This window comes from Falco peregrinus, chromosome 12, assembly GCF_023634155.1.
Source record: "Falco peregrinus isolate bFalPer1 chromosome 12, bFalPer1.pri, whole genome shotgun sequence".
NCBI classification, from domain to species: domain Eukaryota; kingdom Metazoa; phylum Chordata; class Aves; order Falconiformes; family Falconidae; genus Falco; species Falco peregrinus.
In genome coordinates, this window is record NC_073732.1 from 9,650,001 (window position 1) to 9,666,867 (window position 16,867).

Genomic DNA, 16,867 nt, shown 5'->3' on the forward strand with positions numbered 1-16,867 from the left:
TTTAGGATTCTTTCATCAGCACTGTTCATTACCTCAGGCGCTACCTTTACCTCACCTCATAGTTGGGGGAGTTTCCTTGTGAAGCCTAGGCTATTGCTTCTGTGTACATTTGGTTTTCTTTTTCCATTTTTTATATAGATGAGTACATGAGTATTTATAAATGAATAATAGTAATTCGGGTTTTTTTGAGATTTTTTTTTTTTTTGTGAAAGAAGAGCTCACTTGCTGAGTGCTAGCAAATAAATGTTTTTACTGGCAGCTTTGATAGCAAATTCCAGATGTAGTAAGAAACCTGCTTCCAAGGGCTGTTAATGTTGCTTTTTAAGTCCTGGTGTAAACTAGTAGAGGCTAATTTCTGATCTAGTTAAAATTCTGTGTTATGGTCTTTATTATATTGTCTTGAGTACTTGGATTGTTGGTTTTTATAATGAAGATACTAGGCAATACACAAAGATACCAAGTTACTTTGTCTGAGAAAGGCTAACCCTGTAAATAACCTTTTTATCCTTTCTGTGAATGTCAACAAATCAGTTTCTTTTTGCAGGGTTTGCTGCTAAGTCCAGTGTGTGTTCCTGCAGCTGGAAGTTGTTGACAGAAATGTGTGTTTTTTTGCAAGGGTATGTTGGAATCTCTGGGTCTTAGTTTGATTTTTATTAAATTAGTATGTGTGAAATTGTGAAAGTAAGTAATGGGGCAGTGAGCACCCTGGGTACTTACCTCAAGCAGCAAATAGTCCATGCACTGAAACTTCTCTGGAAAAGATTATCAGCATGAGAACTGCATAGCTGTTTAAATAATCTCTACAGACAGCTAATAGGTACAAACGGTTACATTTGCTGTGTTTTTTAAATGTGAATTGTTAGTGCGTTTTTTTAAGTATGACTTTTTTTCTGCAAGGAGCATTAAATAAAACCTTGATGTATCATAGAGCAAGGTCAATAAATGTAACTGTTACTGTCTCATGTAGTCTTTTAGTAAAGTGTCCAGGAATATTTCTTACTCTGCAGAAATGTATTTTCTGCATAGCTAGATACATGAAGATAGGTACGTGTTTTTCACCCCAAATGGTAGAACTGGAAGGCACTGGGGAGTCCAGGAATGTCAGGAAGGCAAGTAGCATGAGCTGCTGAATTTGACTAATGCTTTCCAGCTACGTTGGTTATACTGGATGTAAGTATGAGCCATAACTTGAACTTTGTTGTGTGTTACAGTTGGCTTTATTTTAACTTAGATGTAGTGGGCCTAGACTCTGTGAGGTGACACAGTGCAGTATTAGATGACCAACAGGTTTTATTTATTTTAAAAGGCAAGTGAAAGAACGGAGGGAGTGTTTTATAATTGACATTTAATGGGGATTTTCCATTTTTAGATTTCACGCAGCTGCCTGTGACAGGTCTTGTTGAGTAAACCTAGACAGGAACATCTTGTATCGGCTGTTGTACCTGTACTTGCTGCGATGAGAAGTTGCATAAGGTTTCTTCTTCTTGTTAATTCATGCTTTTATTGTAGTGTAATTATTATAAGCAGGTCAATTAGTAAACACATTCCTTCAAGGATTTTTTTTCTCCTCATTTAACAAAAGTTTTCTTCTAAAACTAAAGGTTTATAACAGTATTAGTGTGTCAGGCCAAATCACTGATTATGTATTAAGCAGGATCAGTCCTGAAAACTGCCGGTTTATTTTTCCAGACTCATGAATGAGTGTGCTGGTTGCTTCTTCCCTTTGCTGTTGAAAGAAGTGTGTACCTTTTTACTTGTGGTCTTACTCTTTCCCATTTGGTGACACTTCATGAAACACAATTACATGTAAACTGAACAGCTATTAATGTGTGTGCAGAAAGGTTCACTTGCACAGTTTTTCTCTAAGTTATATTCTTGCATATATTAGCAGCGTTCTCCTCCAGGATTTAACCTGCCAGCCTTTCCTGCATCACTAGTCAGGGTTTGAGCACTGATTCCTCAAAAGCCCCAGCAGGATTATGTGAAAGCAGAATGGATGTGTGTTCTATGAGAACCTGAGTGTTTACAGCTAATCTGTAGACCGAACCACTAAATTAAAATACTTTCACGTGTCACGTGTTTTTATTTGTCAGGGACTAAGCAGGGGTTACCTAACAACAAAATTCCAGTATTGTTAAAGGCAGTGGACTTTTCTCACAATGTCATAGTCTGTCTAATACTTAAGAAAATTTCTTAGAATCCTGTTGTCCTCTGCTTTCCATTCCCTGGGCCAAAATGTTGGGTTTACTTACCCTTTTTTTATGGTAACAAGCAGTCATATGCTTCCAAAATAGATGAGGTGCCCACAAATTATATTTCAATGAAATTTTAAAGCCCCAGTGTAGTATTTCACTAAGGCTTTCAGAGTTGTGTGTGTGTGTGTTTGTTTTTTTTTTTTTTTTTTGTCTGGTACTCTTTTAAAAAGCAGAATATTAAAGAGCAAACAGTGCATCCCTTTCAAATTTGATGTGACCTTGAAAATTTCTGTATAACTTCTCAGGAAAGAGGTGGAGCCTTTACATTGCCACCAAGGAACTTTCTTTGTGTCCTGGCTCAGTCCTCTTTAGAACCATACAAAGATATTGGAATTTACCTTTCTAATGAGGATGCTGGAATATGTATTTCTTGCTTTTATAAAAAGGGACTGCATTTTTTACATCCCGATTACAATTGTAATTGCAATTACTTACAAGCATAGGTGCTTTGCAAATATCATGGTGTGAATTGCCAAATTCTTAGACATTAGCACAGGAATACTCTGTCTTGCTAAAGTTTGCTACCTGCTAATTATAAGATTTTAAAGAAAGAAAAGTGGAATCTTATTTGGCCCTTAAGGCAAAAAACCACATTTACAAAAAAAATACTTTTTTATCCTTAAAAAAAACCACATTTGAAGAGAAAAAAATATCTTTTAACTGTTAATTTTTAAAAGAAACGTTGAAATAGATGACTTGTAATAGCCTCACTTTGCTGAAGGAGAAAGTGAAATAATTAGCAGTTTACTCAGGGTAACGGGTTGTACATCCAAGTTCTAGAGCTGGATGCCTGCTTTTCTGAACCAGAATGACATTGCAAAATACTTCCCCTTCGTCTGTTCTGTTGGAGTGTTCTTAGACCCTTGCTTGTGATGCAGCCTTTATGCAATGGTGGGCATAGCACAACTGGTAATTAGCAAGTATTTCCAGGTTTGGGGGCTATGTGCAAGGCTTCAGGTGAGCCAGAAGAGGGAGCGTGGTGTGAGACCTTAACGTGGTTATTTTGGAAATAGTGGGAAAGGTTCCTTTCTCCTTCTGAGGTAGGAATAAAGCTGTTGGGGTAACTGCAAAATCAAATGGGAAGTTGCTATTCTAGAAGGGCTCAGTGCATCGCTAACCAAGGAAAGTTTTGAAACCCAGAGAGAATATTTTTTGGGACAGGCTCAGCTGTTTGTCAGACAGGGAAAACAATTTTTCCAAAAGGTATTAGATCAGTTGCCTTAATTTCTGCTTGTAGCAGTATTTGGTTAGATTCTGTTTCTACTTTGTAGGCACAGAGAAGTTCACCAGCTTTTTCAGGAGAAAAAAATGTGCCCTCCCTGAACTGGGCCAGACAAAATTAAAGTAGATTGTATAACTTCTTGAAAATGAGTATACTTGTTGCATGAACACAGGGTTCACCTTTAAAACACCATGTTCTATGCTGCTATCAACAAGAGCATATTTTTTCTGGAGTGCAGTAGTGTATTGGCTGGCACATGTTTATTTCCGTTAAGTATCCTTCAGTGACAGCCTAAGAACATAAGTCTCCTCAAATGATTAACGAATTTTCCCTTTAGCCTATTTAAGTTTTTTTATGTCATTGCTTTTTGTCTTTGATCTGAAAATTAAAATACATACAATTCATTATTTTTTTTTAGGTGTTAAATCCCTTGCCCCCCCCGGCCTCCGCCCCCCCCCCCCCCCCCCCCCCCCCCCAGCTGCTTGATCCAGCAAGTCCTACCACTGAAGAGCTCCTGTGCTGTATTTGAATGTGTTTCTCTGCGTGCTTTGCAGAATAGACCTTGACGTTGCTTGGTTCCTTCAAACTGTCTATAACCATGTTAACAATGAGGTTATGGCAGCTTGTTAGGGAAAAAGTTGATAGTGAAATCTTTTTGCTTCAAGTTTTAAGAAATTGTATGGTTTAGAGAAAGGTAGAATTAATTTCATCAGTCTTACAGATGAAGGATATTGGACTGATCTGTTCCTAAAAGGACCTGCAAAGCCAAGATTCGTGAAGCAAGGTTTCTTTCCATTACTACTGAAGGATCTTGCATGATTTGAATACTACTTTTTCAACTAAAATATCTTTTCATTAGTATTTTCAAAGAGTCAGTGAATGTAAGACATCAGCAAAGAATAATATGGTATTGGCACTGTATCTTATGAGGGAAAACTCAGTTTAGAAAGAATTACCAAAGTTGTGCATCTGATGTACACATCATTATTAGTTGCTTGATTTATGTTACTGCTTTTAATACAGTTGTATCGATACATCTGAAAAGTTAACTGGGTGAAGTGTATTTATAGTTCATCTTGCTTTTATGTGTAGAACACTGATTTTTGTAACTGGTGGCTTATTCACCATTGTGGAAGTTAATCTTCAGCTGTTATGACAAGTGTCCCTGTTTTCCATAATGATTTAGATTAATTTACTGATTATTGTTTTTTCCCTTCTAGACAGATGGCATGATTTCTTGACTGCACAGTAGAATACATTAGAAAGTTGCATCATTGCGTTCTTCAGATATGATGAGGGACACTTTTAAATGTCAAAGTGAATATCCTGGCATCATTAGGGACCTTGGAAAAATTACATATCTTCATAGTACTGTTGCTAGGATTTGGGGGGATGTTTCTATGCTATTTTCCAGTATTTTCCAAATATTAGTTAACTTACTGTCATGTTTGTTTGTATAACAAGTGTGCCCATTGCATACTGGCACTGACACTGAAATCATAGGACTGATGTAAAGTCCCTGGGAATAAAGGAACTGGCAAAGTTCTGTGGCATACAGGGCCTGCATGGGGGAAGGCGACAGTTTTCTTCTTATGTAGGTGTCCCGCTTGTTAAAATGCTTTCCAAACATTATACCATACTTAGTGGTGGGGGTTCCGATGTGCAGAGTGGTGGCATTACATGTGTACTTAGGGCTTGTATGGAAGCTGATGATTTACACTCAAAGCTGTAAAGATTCCTGGTGAAGGTACACGCATAGATATTCTGATGTGGTTGGAGAGAATCTTTTAAATTGTGTAACCATATAATATTTTCAGATAAACACATGCCATTTGCGTGTCACTTATTTCAAAACCCATGTCCCAAATCCCTTAGGTTCTGTGTTCGTGTTGTGTAGTATCCAAAGTAATCCAAAATATTAGTAAGTACTGAGGGCTGGTAAATGGGAATGGAGGGGTTTTTCCTCGTCTGTCAGCATCTTGTTTCATTTGTGTCAAAAGATTTCTAGCTGAATTTCTGTATAAGACGACCGACTGGGACATGGATTGGAGTAATCTGTTTGAAAATACCCTCCCCTGCCAGCTGCTGTAGAGTTTACCACTAACCTTTTCTTCTCTTTTCAGATCTTACTGGATCTCTGTCTAATTGATCCATGTTTCCGAACCCTTCCTTGTAACCTTCGCAAGCAGCCAGAATGAAGTTGAAGCATAACATCAACCCTGTTCTTCTACAGCTTATAAACTTTATGATCTTTGTGTACACCTTTGTAACATACATTCCATGGTACATATTTTCAGGATCAAGGCAGGCTATAGCAAAAGCCAAGCAGGTTAAAGCTAAACCTGTGAATAACAAGCCTGGGGGTGCGTACAGATCTGTTAACAGTCTACACTGCTTAGCTTCTGTTTTGTATCCTGGGTGTGATACACTCGACAAAGTTTTTAAATACGCTAAAACTAAATTTAAGGACAAAAAACTCTTGGGAACACGTGACATCCTAAAAGAGGAAGATGAAATCCAGCCATCAGGAAAAGTTTTTAAAAAGGTAAGTCTCTTTGCAGTCTGCCTTCAAGAGTCTTATTTTAAAAGTACGTTTACTATTTTGCAACATTTTTAGTCTAGTAAAGCAAATTGAGGGGGGGAAAAGTTTATCTACGTAGATTAAGTAGTCATGAGAAGAGTTAAATTACCTGATTCGCAATGTTTCATTACTTAGCATTTAAAACAAATCTAAACCTTCTTTTTGCATTCTTGAGTAGATAGCCTTTTTTATGGTTTCAGCCAAAGAAAAATGCACATTTGTTTTTAATATTCAGCTGATGATGTAACTGGCTTTCAAGTTTTCCTTTTAGGTGAATTTAAAAAAGAAGTCTCCCTCTGTGTTGTTTTGAACTATAATCAGATAAATATAGAAAAATTGCTAGGTGCCTGTACTCAGATGTGCCTTTCCAGTAAACTTAATCATAACTTAATGATTTATTGTTCTGCCCTGTGAATTCAGGGCTTAAATGAAATTTTTTTTTTTTGAAAAATATTGTGCAGGCTTTAATTGGAAGAGTTTTTTTTCCTCTTTCAATTTCCTTTAAGGTGAGCTACAGCTCTGCTACTCTGTGATGATGGGGTGTGCACGAGATGTAATTTCAATATAAAACTCCATTAATGGGTTTCAAGGGACTGACTTTACAGTCTTTTCAGTTCAGGCCCGTATTGTCAGTTGCAACTTTGTATTTGTTCAGAGGCATTTAATAATGCAGCTTTACCTGAAGAAGCAAGTCAAGATACCATTGACAGGTTGTGTGTGGATGTGTTAAAGGTCTGTGCTTCCGTCTTAGAAGTTGTTAACGATACGCTATGAAGGCAGTTAAGATCAGTTTTCCTGCAGAAGAAAAAAATTACCTGTTTTTATAATAAAGGATTCCTTAAATACTATGAGTTTTAATTCTGATGTTTTAGTGTTTAAAGTAGAATTTGGTTAATATCAATACATGGCAAAGTTTAGTTCTGTTAAGAACCTCTAATTGTTGCAAAACTCCCTCCCAGCTATAGAGTTATTTTTCAGTATGGATGAAGTGCTGGGAGAAATGGTGACATACAGTCCCTCTTGATGCACATTTTGCTGCCTCGTTGCCCTAAAAAGAAACAGAAAGTTCATGTCATACAAAGTGGGCTTCTGAGCATAAATCAGAATTTTGGCACTGTGGTCAGTGCTTTGTTTTTTAAACATAATTGGTAACGTAGGGCTTAAGCAACTTAGGAGGTTTAGCCTTTTCCATTATGCAAGCAAAGTGTTCTGAATATTGGAAAGCTGAAGAATGTTGGTGTTGACCTACTTAAATTACTTGTTTCTAAGTATTTAGACTTGGAAATTGCCCAAGTTAGGTAATTTTGTCTAAGCTTGACACAACAGTTCATTATGGTCATTGCCATACTTATCCTGGTGTTACTTTGTTCCAAGCTGTGGCATTATCACGTAAGTCTGCTTTTAATTTTCTTTTCTTTTTTTCCATTAAGGAATACAGTGTTTCTTAATACCTCATAGCATGTTTTAGCTAGTGAGGAAAATCGGAAAATTTCACAAGACACCTTGTTGATTATAAAGGTTCTTTTCCTTTGATTTTTGTCTTTCATACCATGCATCTTTTTATCGCTTGGTTCTATTTAGTGAAGGCAACTTGTTAAAGCTTGTTCGATGCAACTTTTCAAAGAGATGCCTGACAACTTTAAATCTTCGATATAATGCATATAACTTCTGTACTTCACGGGAGTTGCAAAACTTGTTAGGTTTTTTTTTTCCCCTTTCATAAATTGAACAGAGTAGTGGGAATGATTGATGCATTTTTGAGGTAATCTGCAAGTGACAGGCAGATTGGAATATAGATCGTGGGCCTGTGTACTGAGTTGCACTACCTATTTAGATTTCTCTCTATGCAAATTGTAATGGGCTAGATTAGCATAATTAATGATTTATTAATGGAGCATAATGTATATAATTTATGATATATATTAATTGAGTAAATATCTCAAAGTAAAATACTGAGCTTCTGATTCTTAGGAGAACTAAGTGTGTTCACACTTATAGCTAAAATTAATTAAAGCTAGATATCTAACATTAAGTTATTCTGAGAGCAGCGATATCCTAGGTAATCTGTAATTTCTTGAATCTTTATGTTATTATATTGTTAAAAAGATTAATTCGTTCCTGTGTAGTTGCCAGAGTAGCAGAAATTTATGGATGTTAATGAAATACAAATACTTGCTTTTGCTCACTTTGTTGCATCTTGCAGTATTTCTCGTATGTAGTTGCTTTTTCTGTTTTCTTCTGTAGTGTCCTTGAATACATGGATTGGAGAGCGTACCTATTATTTAAGTCAGGATAAAACACTGTTGAAAATACTTGAGAAATTGAGATGTAATTAATTGGAAAAAATAATTAATTTAAGCAGAGCTTAAATTTTATGATGCCAGAAAGATTAACTTCATTCTGCTGGTTGATCATTTTATGTTGTCTTATTTATAGGTTATATTGTCACGTGCTTGCTTTTATATATGTTGGTATGTGGATTTTGCTTTGGTTGTGTGTGTGTGTTCTGGTTTTGGTTGTTGTTTTTTTTTTGTTGGAAGGGGGATGTATTTGTTTTGGGGGTTGGTTGCTTGTTTTGTTTTGAAAAGAGCTTGTAACAAAGAACAGAATTAATGGAAGCTTAATAAGTAAGACATAGTGGGGGAAAGTAAACACCTTTTGGTAGGGGAAAGTGATGTGTCTAAAGCCTGTGAGACTTAAGGTGAAAGAGTAAGCAAGTGGGCAAGCACCTGGGAATTCAGAACGTTACTAATTATAACTGAAACTTGATGTGAAGTTGCAGGAAGGTTCTTGCCAAGTTACTGAGCAGTAAAAGGATAGCTTATGATACCGAAAAACCCAGGGTGCTATGTAAATAATGTTTGAAGGTGGGGGGGTTCAGAAGTGTTCACCTTCAGTCCATGTTTTCATATGAGAAAAGCCAAAAATAGATATTTCAACTTCCTTTTGTATTAATACGGTTTCAACTTCTTTTGTATTAATACAGTTTCTACAGGGAGATGTATTTAATTTGTGATCGCTGGTTCCCACATTGTAGTCAAGGTTCTTCAAGCCTTATAAGCCACTTGAAAGGTAACTGAGGTCAGGTAGTTTAACGACTCCACGTGTGCCTGCAGCTTTTTTGAGAACATTTAATGACACCTTCACACTAAAAATTTGTATTTGGTTGCCCTAAAATACAGACTAAAGAAATGTTCGCTGTGCGGCAAGTTTTTAGTCTGTATACTTTGCTGGATTTCCAGTACGGATACAGTATTGATATTTACTAGTATTTTCCAATGCAATTAAATATAACCGGACTTATTTTTAGTAGCTTTAAGTGCGTTTAAGAGCTGGGGCGCTAGGGGGCAGTGTTCTTCTACGTAACGTGGTGCTTCCCAGCAGGCGTTCAGAGGCGCTGGCTGCTCTGAGATGCAGCTTTGGGTTTGTGTGTCCATTTAATCAGTTCTCAATAATCTTGACTTGCCCTTTGCTTGCAAGCTCTTGGGCGCTTACTTTCTGCACGTGTGTAAGTAGTTATCTAGCAGAAATAACTTCTGAAAGTTGTAAAATTAAATGCGTGTGAACATGTAAAAGGTTATGGCGCTTCACGTCAGTCTTAACAGCTGTTGAACGTAGAAACTATCTGTACATTGGAAAATACTAGCGAAGGCTACTGAGGGGAGGGCCGAAATGGAGATGGATTTGGAGACATACTCAAACATAAGGAAGGATGGGAGAAACCGTAACCTGCTCTGTGTCCTGCAGAAGAAGCATATAGGAAAATGCAGAAGAAAGGGACATATGGACAGAGGCAGTATATTAATATGTCATAGGGAGGGAATAGAGAGGAAACAGTGGGCATGAGGAGGAAGGGAACATGGGAATTTAAATACATGGAAGGCAGTAAGAAAAGTAAAGCTCAGAATAGCTGCATTGGAAAAGGTCTTCTCATCTGTTTTAACACATCTGTGTTAATAACACATATTTCTTTCTATATAAAAATAACTACAATAGTGCTGTACTTCCTTTCTATGGATTTTCTAACCCTCTAGGAAAGGAAAGCACCGATAAGGCCGCCTTTCGCTGTTTTATATCAAACTTGTTTAAGCAATGAGGATAAATTATTTAAGATAATAAAAAAAGGGAAAAAAAAGCAGAATCACAAGTGTTATTCAGAAAGATTGAGTTTTGACCCTTTAATGATATATTATTCCAACTTCAGTGAGGTATGTAGTGAATGGTGGAAATGACCCTGTTCACTTACGCACTGGCAGATTTACCAGAAACAGTAAGAAGAATCTGCTTGTGTTTCTTGGCCTAATTATTTGGGAGCAGTATCCCTGAGGCCGTGCTCTAGGTAGAGTATAATGATGGAAGGGGTGTCACCCGATTTACTGCTATAAATTATTTTCAACTGATGAACTTGTCAAGAATTCACAAGTCTGCCAAAAATACTGTTTTGGGGGAAAATGCTCCAAATTTGAATTAAAATTCCAAATTACTGAAGTTTGGATGGACAGGAAGAGATGCAGTATTTTCTTTGGAAGCAGTAAAATTTTTCCACACTAGAAATATCTTGGTGTGTTGAAACCGAAAGGAACTCCCAGGTCCTTCTCCTTGGGGGGCTGTGGCTGTGAGCGCCAGCAGCGTGTGAGCCCTCCGCACACGAGGGCAGGCAGCAGTTCTGCTGGGGTTCTCTCACCGGTGCCAGCAGAGAAATTCACCGTGATCTTTCTTCTCCAGTAAAGTTTTTCGCTCTGAAACAGCTGATTTGCCAACGGAGCTGAGTTTCTGTAAAGAAAACAGGAAAACCTGAGCAGATGCTGGTGTGAGGAAATGTTTATTTTCTGGTGAAATTGCTAAGTATTGCTATTGTTGGCAGGTATTTTTGTTTTGTTTTGTGAAATAATATTTTCCCTTAAAAACATTTCTGAAATTTCCAAGCACAGTTGCACATGTACCTGTCCAGAGTTAAAAGATTTGTCCTGCTAAACAAGTAGGTTAATGAGCAATATGCCGCCAATATGCAGCAAGGCTGTAGTAGGTACAACTCAATTACCCAATAGTTTACTATATATAGCAGTTTAAAAAGCGTGTTTTGATTAAAAAAACTATTACATTTTATTTTTCTTTAATTATTCATTTTATTCAGGAAGTGGATGTAGAATTACAGAATTGTTAGAAATGTAGTTACATGCCAAAGAGTTGTTAGGTTTTACAGCCCACAAGTTTGAAATTTAGTAAAAGATGAAAAATGAAATGTGGAAATCGGAATGGGGGAGGAGGGAGAAGTTTGCTTTTCTAGCTTTTGTTTTTAGTGTTTGCTTGCATGTGTTACTAATGCTGTGTAGTCAAAGGAAATGTCTGAAATACTTGACTAATAAAAATCGCATTTTTTAAAAAATTGTCAAGGTGCTTGTACAAAACAAGATGGATAAGGTATAATAACTTAGTCTGGATTTTCAATTTAAGACATGTTCATACTACATCTGTATATGAAAATATCTAGGATATACTCAGAGATACCCTATTTCTCTCTCAGTAAGAAAGTGGTACTGCAAGGTGTACGTGCACACACAGAAATCTGATAAATAGTGACTTGCAAAATTGGATTTGAATTTACTGTGCACCAGCTTTCCCATATAAAAGAGAAGTGAGATTGCTTAATGTTTTCCATGACTTTTCAGTACTGAGACTTGCCAGCAATTTCAAGTCTGGTCTTCTGTCCCACTTCTGTTTGACAGTAAAAAAGGGCAAAAAGATTACTCTTCTTCCCCCTGAGCATTTGTTTTGGAACAAACAAAGGAAAAGGGATCTCTCAATTTCAGACTGAGGACTCAATGATACACTGCTTTCTGGATTCCAGTTTCACTGATTTTTTTTATTTTATTACTATCTTTGAAGTAAGAATAAACACTTAAATATCATATGTGTGTAGGAGAATTGTAGCCCAAATCTCCCAGAAGCAAATAGAGATATGTACTAGCTAGTGCTTGTCAGCCTTTACTTAAAACACAACAAATCTTTGTAAAAATTAAAGGCATATGGGTCAGATAACCACGGCTGTTCAGAGGGCTTCTGAAGCTACAAAATACGGTGGGAGCTGTGTGCTTTCCTAATGTGAAAATAGAAACTGAGGTGATAACATGTGTGGAGATATTGCAGTATTTGTGTTGGAACTTCCACAGTCCCTGTAGTTTTTGGCAAGAAGATTATTCATTATCTTGAGTAAACTGCTGTCATAATTCAAGCAAATATTACTTCAAACATCTGTGGTTTCTTGATGTGGATGAAGATGTAGTAGGACATGTGTTAAGAATTTTCGTTTTCTAAATTGAATTTATTATTCTTATTAGGTCATCCTTGGCAAGTACACCTGGCTTTCATATGAAGATGTATACATTAAAGCTGTTAATTTTGGAAAGGGCTTAGCAGTATTGGGTCAGCAACCAAAGACTAACATTGCTATCTTCTGTGAGACTAGAGCCGAGTGGATGATTGCAGCGCAGGCCTGCTTTATGTGCAACTACCAGCGTAAGTATGCGTCTTTCCTAGAATTTTTGTCTTTTGATCTTACAATGCAATCTGAAAATAAACCTTTTGCTTACTTTACATACTAAGAAAACTTTATACAGAATGTTTAAAATTACAAATAAAAAATGCCATGTAAGGTAGAGACTGCACTTTGTAATGTTTTGCTTTATCGAATAGAGAAACCCGTATGTGTTTGCAGTTGCAGTATGGTTTTGGCGAGTGTAGCTTGCTCAATGGAATTCGTGAGAGGTTTATTTTCTTTCAATCTCAAATCGGTACAGATTCCCAAGTTCCTAAAAACAAACAAACAAAAATCACACATGAATTCATTAAATCAGTTTCAGGAGCTGATGTCAAACCTTCATCTGTGCTTATAAGTTTTAACTGGATATTTTATCAGTTCTTCAATTTTGGTTTTGGTTAGAGTTTATTGTATTGTTATCTCTAAAAGTGAAAAGGCATGAGTAAGTCCTGACCTTACTTTGGAGACCTTTTTCAATTAAAAAGTTGCTAAGCAACCTCTTTACCAACCCGTAAGTCTTTCCTTAACTCAAACCTTAGACTGAGCTGACTTTTTTTTTTAGTATTTTTCTTTCTTCTTTCTGCCTCTTGACTTTCTCATAGTCCATTGCATGCCATTTAATACATCCTAATCTAACCTGAGTGCTGACTTGAGGTTAGGCTCGAGGGCAAGCTTCAGTCCTAGTTATTGCTTCAGAAACTTTTAGTTTTGATGAGCTGTTTAAAGTCAGTCTCTGTCTCATTCATAGTATCCATTTTAATCATACGCTAACTGGATTCTTAACTGTGGCAGTGGACTGAGACTAGATTCTCTGACCTGGATGACACTTCTGACTTTCTCATGGAGTGAGCGTAAGAGAAGTCTTTTGGGCTTTTCTGTCTGATGACAGTTGTAGTCCCATTCGTAAGTTCCAGTTAAATATCCTTTAGGTTTCTGCTGTTTTACTGTGGAGACCACTACTCCTGGGCCAGGGCTGAACCTGCTGACAGAGAAGGTGCTTTCTTGGCAGGATGTGTGCACTGGCGGTGGCAGGCTGTGCTGGAGGTGCCTTTGAGGAGTGGAGAACAGGGCAGGCTGGCTGGAGGTGTCATTGCACAGCTTCACAGCACAGGGCAGACACAGATGCGAAGCCAGGTCAGCTCCCCTTTCACTTGAGCCACAGCTGTGTCCGAGGCACATCTGCATGGTGGAAAACCGCTATGTACCCAGCGTAGTGTGAACCTGGGCACAAGGATATGTGTAGGAGCTCTAGGCCTATTTTTCTTGCTGAGAAACCTATTGAGTGCTGATCTCAACTTGGTATAGGAATTGTTTTCCGATGTCAGTTTCATCATCACTCCCTAAATATGTCATTCGTGTCACTGGAAGCTCAACCTGGCTGGGTTCTGTGATGCACCAAGGGGGATGTTTCTCGTTTTCCCACAGGGCACTCTAGGGGCTGCTGTTCCTCACAGGCTTTGGCCTCTTCTCTTGCATGCCCCATATACATATACATCTGCCAATAAGAGATGGACTGTAAAAGCCAGATGTGCAGAAATTCCCGATTTACTACCTACCCACACTAAAGATGTGTATCAGTTAAACTTTTTTCAGATTTTGGAAGCAAGCCTAACAAGAAAATTGTATCTGAGTGGTCCCTCTCTGCTCTAAGCATGAGTCTGTTTCAATTTGAGAAGCCATATGTTCATGAGAATATAGCAATTTTAATTTAAATAAGTCTTTACTGCAGGTTTGTGTGAATTTTTTTTTTTTTTGGTTTATACCCTTACGCTGTAGTATTCCCTCAGTTTTAAAGGTGGAATTGGTTGCAAGATGGTAGTGCCGCATCCCACATGGTTTCACAGTCGGGCTGTTTGCCTGGTGCGATAACAGGCTCTGTGGACAAGGACAGGTGGATGCTGCGTACTGACTTCAGCCAGGCCTTTGACATGGTCCCTGTAATATCTGTACAACCACACTATTAAGATAAAGAATGGATAAATAGGTAAGACGGATGGAAAATTCATTGGACCATTGGCAGAAAGGATTGTAATCAGAGGGCAAAGTTATTTGCCAGCCCTCAGGGACTGGTGTTGAGCCCAGTACTGTTTAATGTCTTTATGGAAGGCCTGGGCAGTGGGGCAGGTGCAAACATGGGAGGTCACAGCCCGTGGCAAGTTGTGGGGAGCAGCCAGTAGGCTGGAGGGCAGGGCTTGTGTCCAGAGGGGTCTGTCAGCTGGAAAAGTGGGCTGTCTGGAACCTTGTGGAGTTTAGTGAAAGCAATTACGAGTTCCTCTGTGTGTGCTGGAATGCCTTATGCACCAGTATAGGCTGGGGGACAGCTGGGGAGAGAGAGAGCAGCAGCTTTGCAGAAAAGGACCTGTGGGTGCTGGTGGACAGTGAGTCAACCATGAGTATGCAGTGCCACCTTGCAGCGAAGGCCAACAGCATCGTGGGTGGTAGTAGCATGAGTGTAGCAGGTAGGTGCAGGGAAGCAGTCCTCCTCCTTTCGTGATGTGAGACCACATCTAGGGTTCTGCGGCCAGTTTGGGGCTTCCCAGTAGGAAAGAGACATTGACGTACTGGAGTGAGTCCTGCAGAGGGCTGCCAAGATGCTGAACGGGTGGGAGAATGTGACATACGAGGAGAGGCTGACAGAGCGGGGGCTGTTCATCATTAAGATGAAGGAATTGATATCTTGTTGCTGTCTACAACTATCTAATGGGAACATACAGAGAAGACGAAGCCAGACTCTGCTTAAAGGTGTGTTTTGGTAAGGCTGGAGGCAACAGGCTCAAGTTAAAACACGGGAAAATTTGATTACATATTAAAGATGAACTTCATTGTGAGAGTGGTTAAATCTAAATCTCTAAATCTAAAACTCTAGAACAGGAGTCTAGAATGGTTGTGAAATCTCCATCATTGGAGATACTTAAAACCAGACTGGCCATGGCTCTGAGCACTCTGCTGTAATGAACTGTTTTGTGCAGGTTATCTTCCCAGGTGCCTTCCAGCCTAAACTCGGTGGTATTTCTTGTTCGTTCTTCAGTGAGTGGCTGCTGCTGAGGTCTGCTCAGGCTGCTGTTGGATGAGATGCCTGTGTTGCTTTTAAACTACGTGTCTTCTAACACACTGTATCAGTTCAGTTTTATCACTTTTGGGATGTGTTAGATCCCTAGTGACTATCCTGGGAATAAAATGCAAAGGCTTGTATCAGTTATTTTTCCTTTGGAAGTGAAGTACACTTAGAAATCCTAGGAAGATTTTATAGTTTGGGTGAGGGGGGGGGAATACATCTGAGATAGTGGATGGATGTTGTATGCAGAATAGTGTGCATATGTTTTTGATTTTGTTGGATTAATGTTTTCAATTCCCTTATTGAGACGTGCTTCAGCACACTGTTTGACAGGGTATTTAGCATCTAAGCTGTACGTCATCTTACGTGAATTTGGCTGACTTGTGTATTGGCAGATGATGGTGATATGCTGTATTTACAGTTAGTTTGCTGAATGAATTATAAAATTGTGTGGCAAGACATTGCTGAAGTTCTTCAGTTTACGACTTTCACAACAACTAACTGCTGTGGTACTGTTGTAAAATTCTTTCTGGTTGTGAAGTGCATTAAATCTGATGGTATGTGCCCAGAACTGATGTCAAGAGAGCCAGGTTCATCTGCTTTGTACATACATAGTGTTGGAGAGAATGCCTTTTGCACTACAGAATTAAAATGGGGAAAGTAATTTTTGTTACTGATTACTTGCACAAAGAAGTGGGTTTGTGATTAGAAATGTTTGCCTGATTGTAAATTTTACATTGTTTGGAGCTGTCTTGTGTTTGCAGGAGGTAGTGTAGGATTGCTAGTTCAAAAATGGAAAAAAAAAAAAGTACTAACATGAAAACAGGTTTTTCTTCCAAAGTATCTGCTCTTAATCTGTGTGAAGAGCTCTTCATCAGTGTAGGCAGATAAAACATCTATGTGTATTACCAAATAATGAAATAAATAGGAAAGGTTGTTTTGTTTTTCAGTCATGCTTTCCTGAAGCTTGAGCAGAAGTGATTTTGTCAGTTTATTTGGCTGAAGCCTTCAGAGGTAGATTTTGCTTTTTGTTGATGTACGATGGATGCTGAAATAGTGTAGCATTTTAGTTAACTTTTGCCATTTTTTTCAAATTATGTTTGTTTCTTTAGGGCAAGGCTTTGTTCTTGTGGATTAGCTGGCAAATTCAGTGGTGTTGAGATCTTTCTTGTTGTCAGACTTTTAGAGCAGTATTCCTAGCAGAAATTCAGGTATC

General features: G+C 38.2%; 1 protein-coding gene across 4 annotated transcripts in view; it reads left to right on the plus strand.

Annotated features, from left to right (window-relative positions):
- ACSL3 (acyl-CoA synthetase long chain family member 3) overlaps positions 1-16,867 on the plus strand; it is a 53,744-nt gene that overhangs the window by 14,032 nt on the left and 22,845 nt on the right. For all 4 annotated transcript variants that reach the window (XM_055817078.1, XM_055817076.1, XM_055817077.1 and 1 more), the window contains exons 2-3: positions 5,601-6,022; positions 12,397-12,574. In XM_055817078.1, coding sequence (XP_055673053.1) covers positions 5,672-6,022; positions 12,397-12,574 — 529 coding nt within the window. In that variant the 5' untranslated portion in view covers positions 5,601-5,671. The remainder of the gene's footprint in view (positions 1-5,600; positions 6,023-12,396; positions 12,575-16,867) is intronic.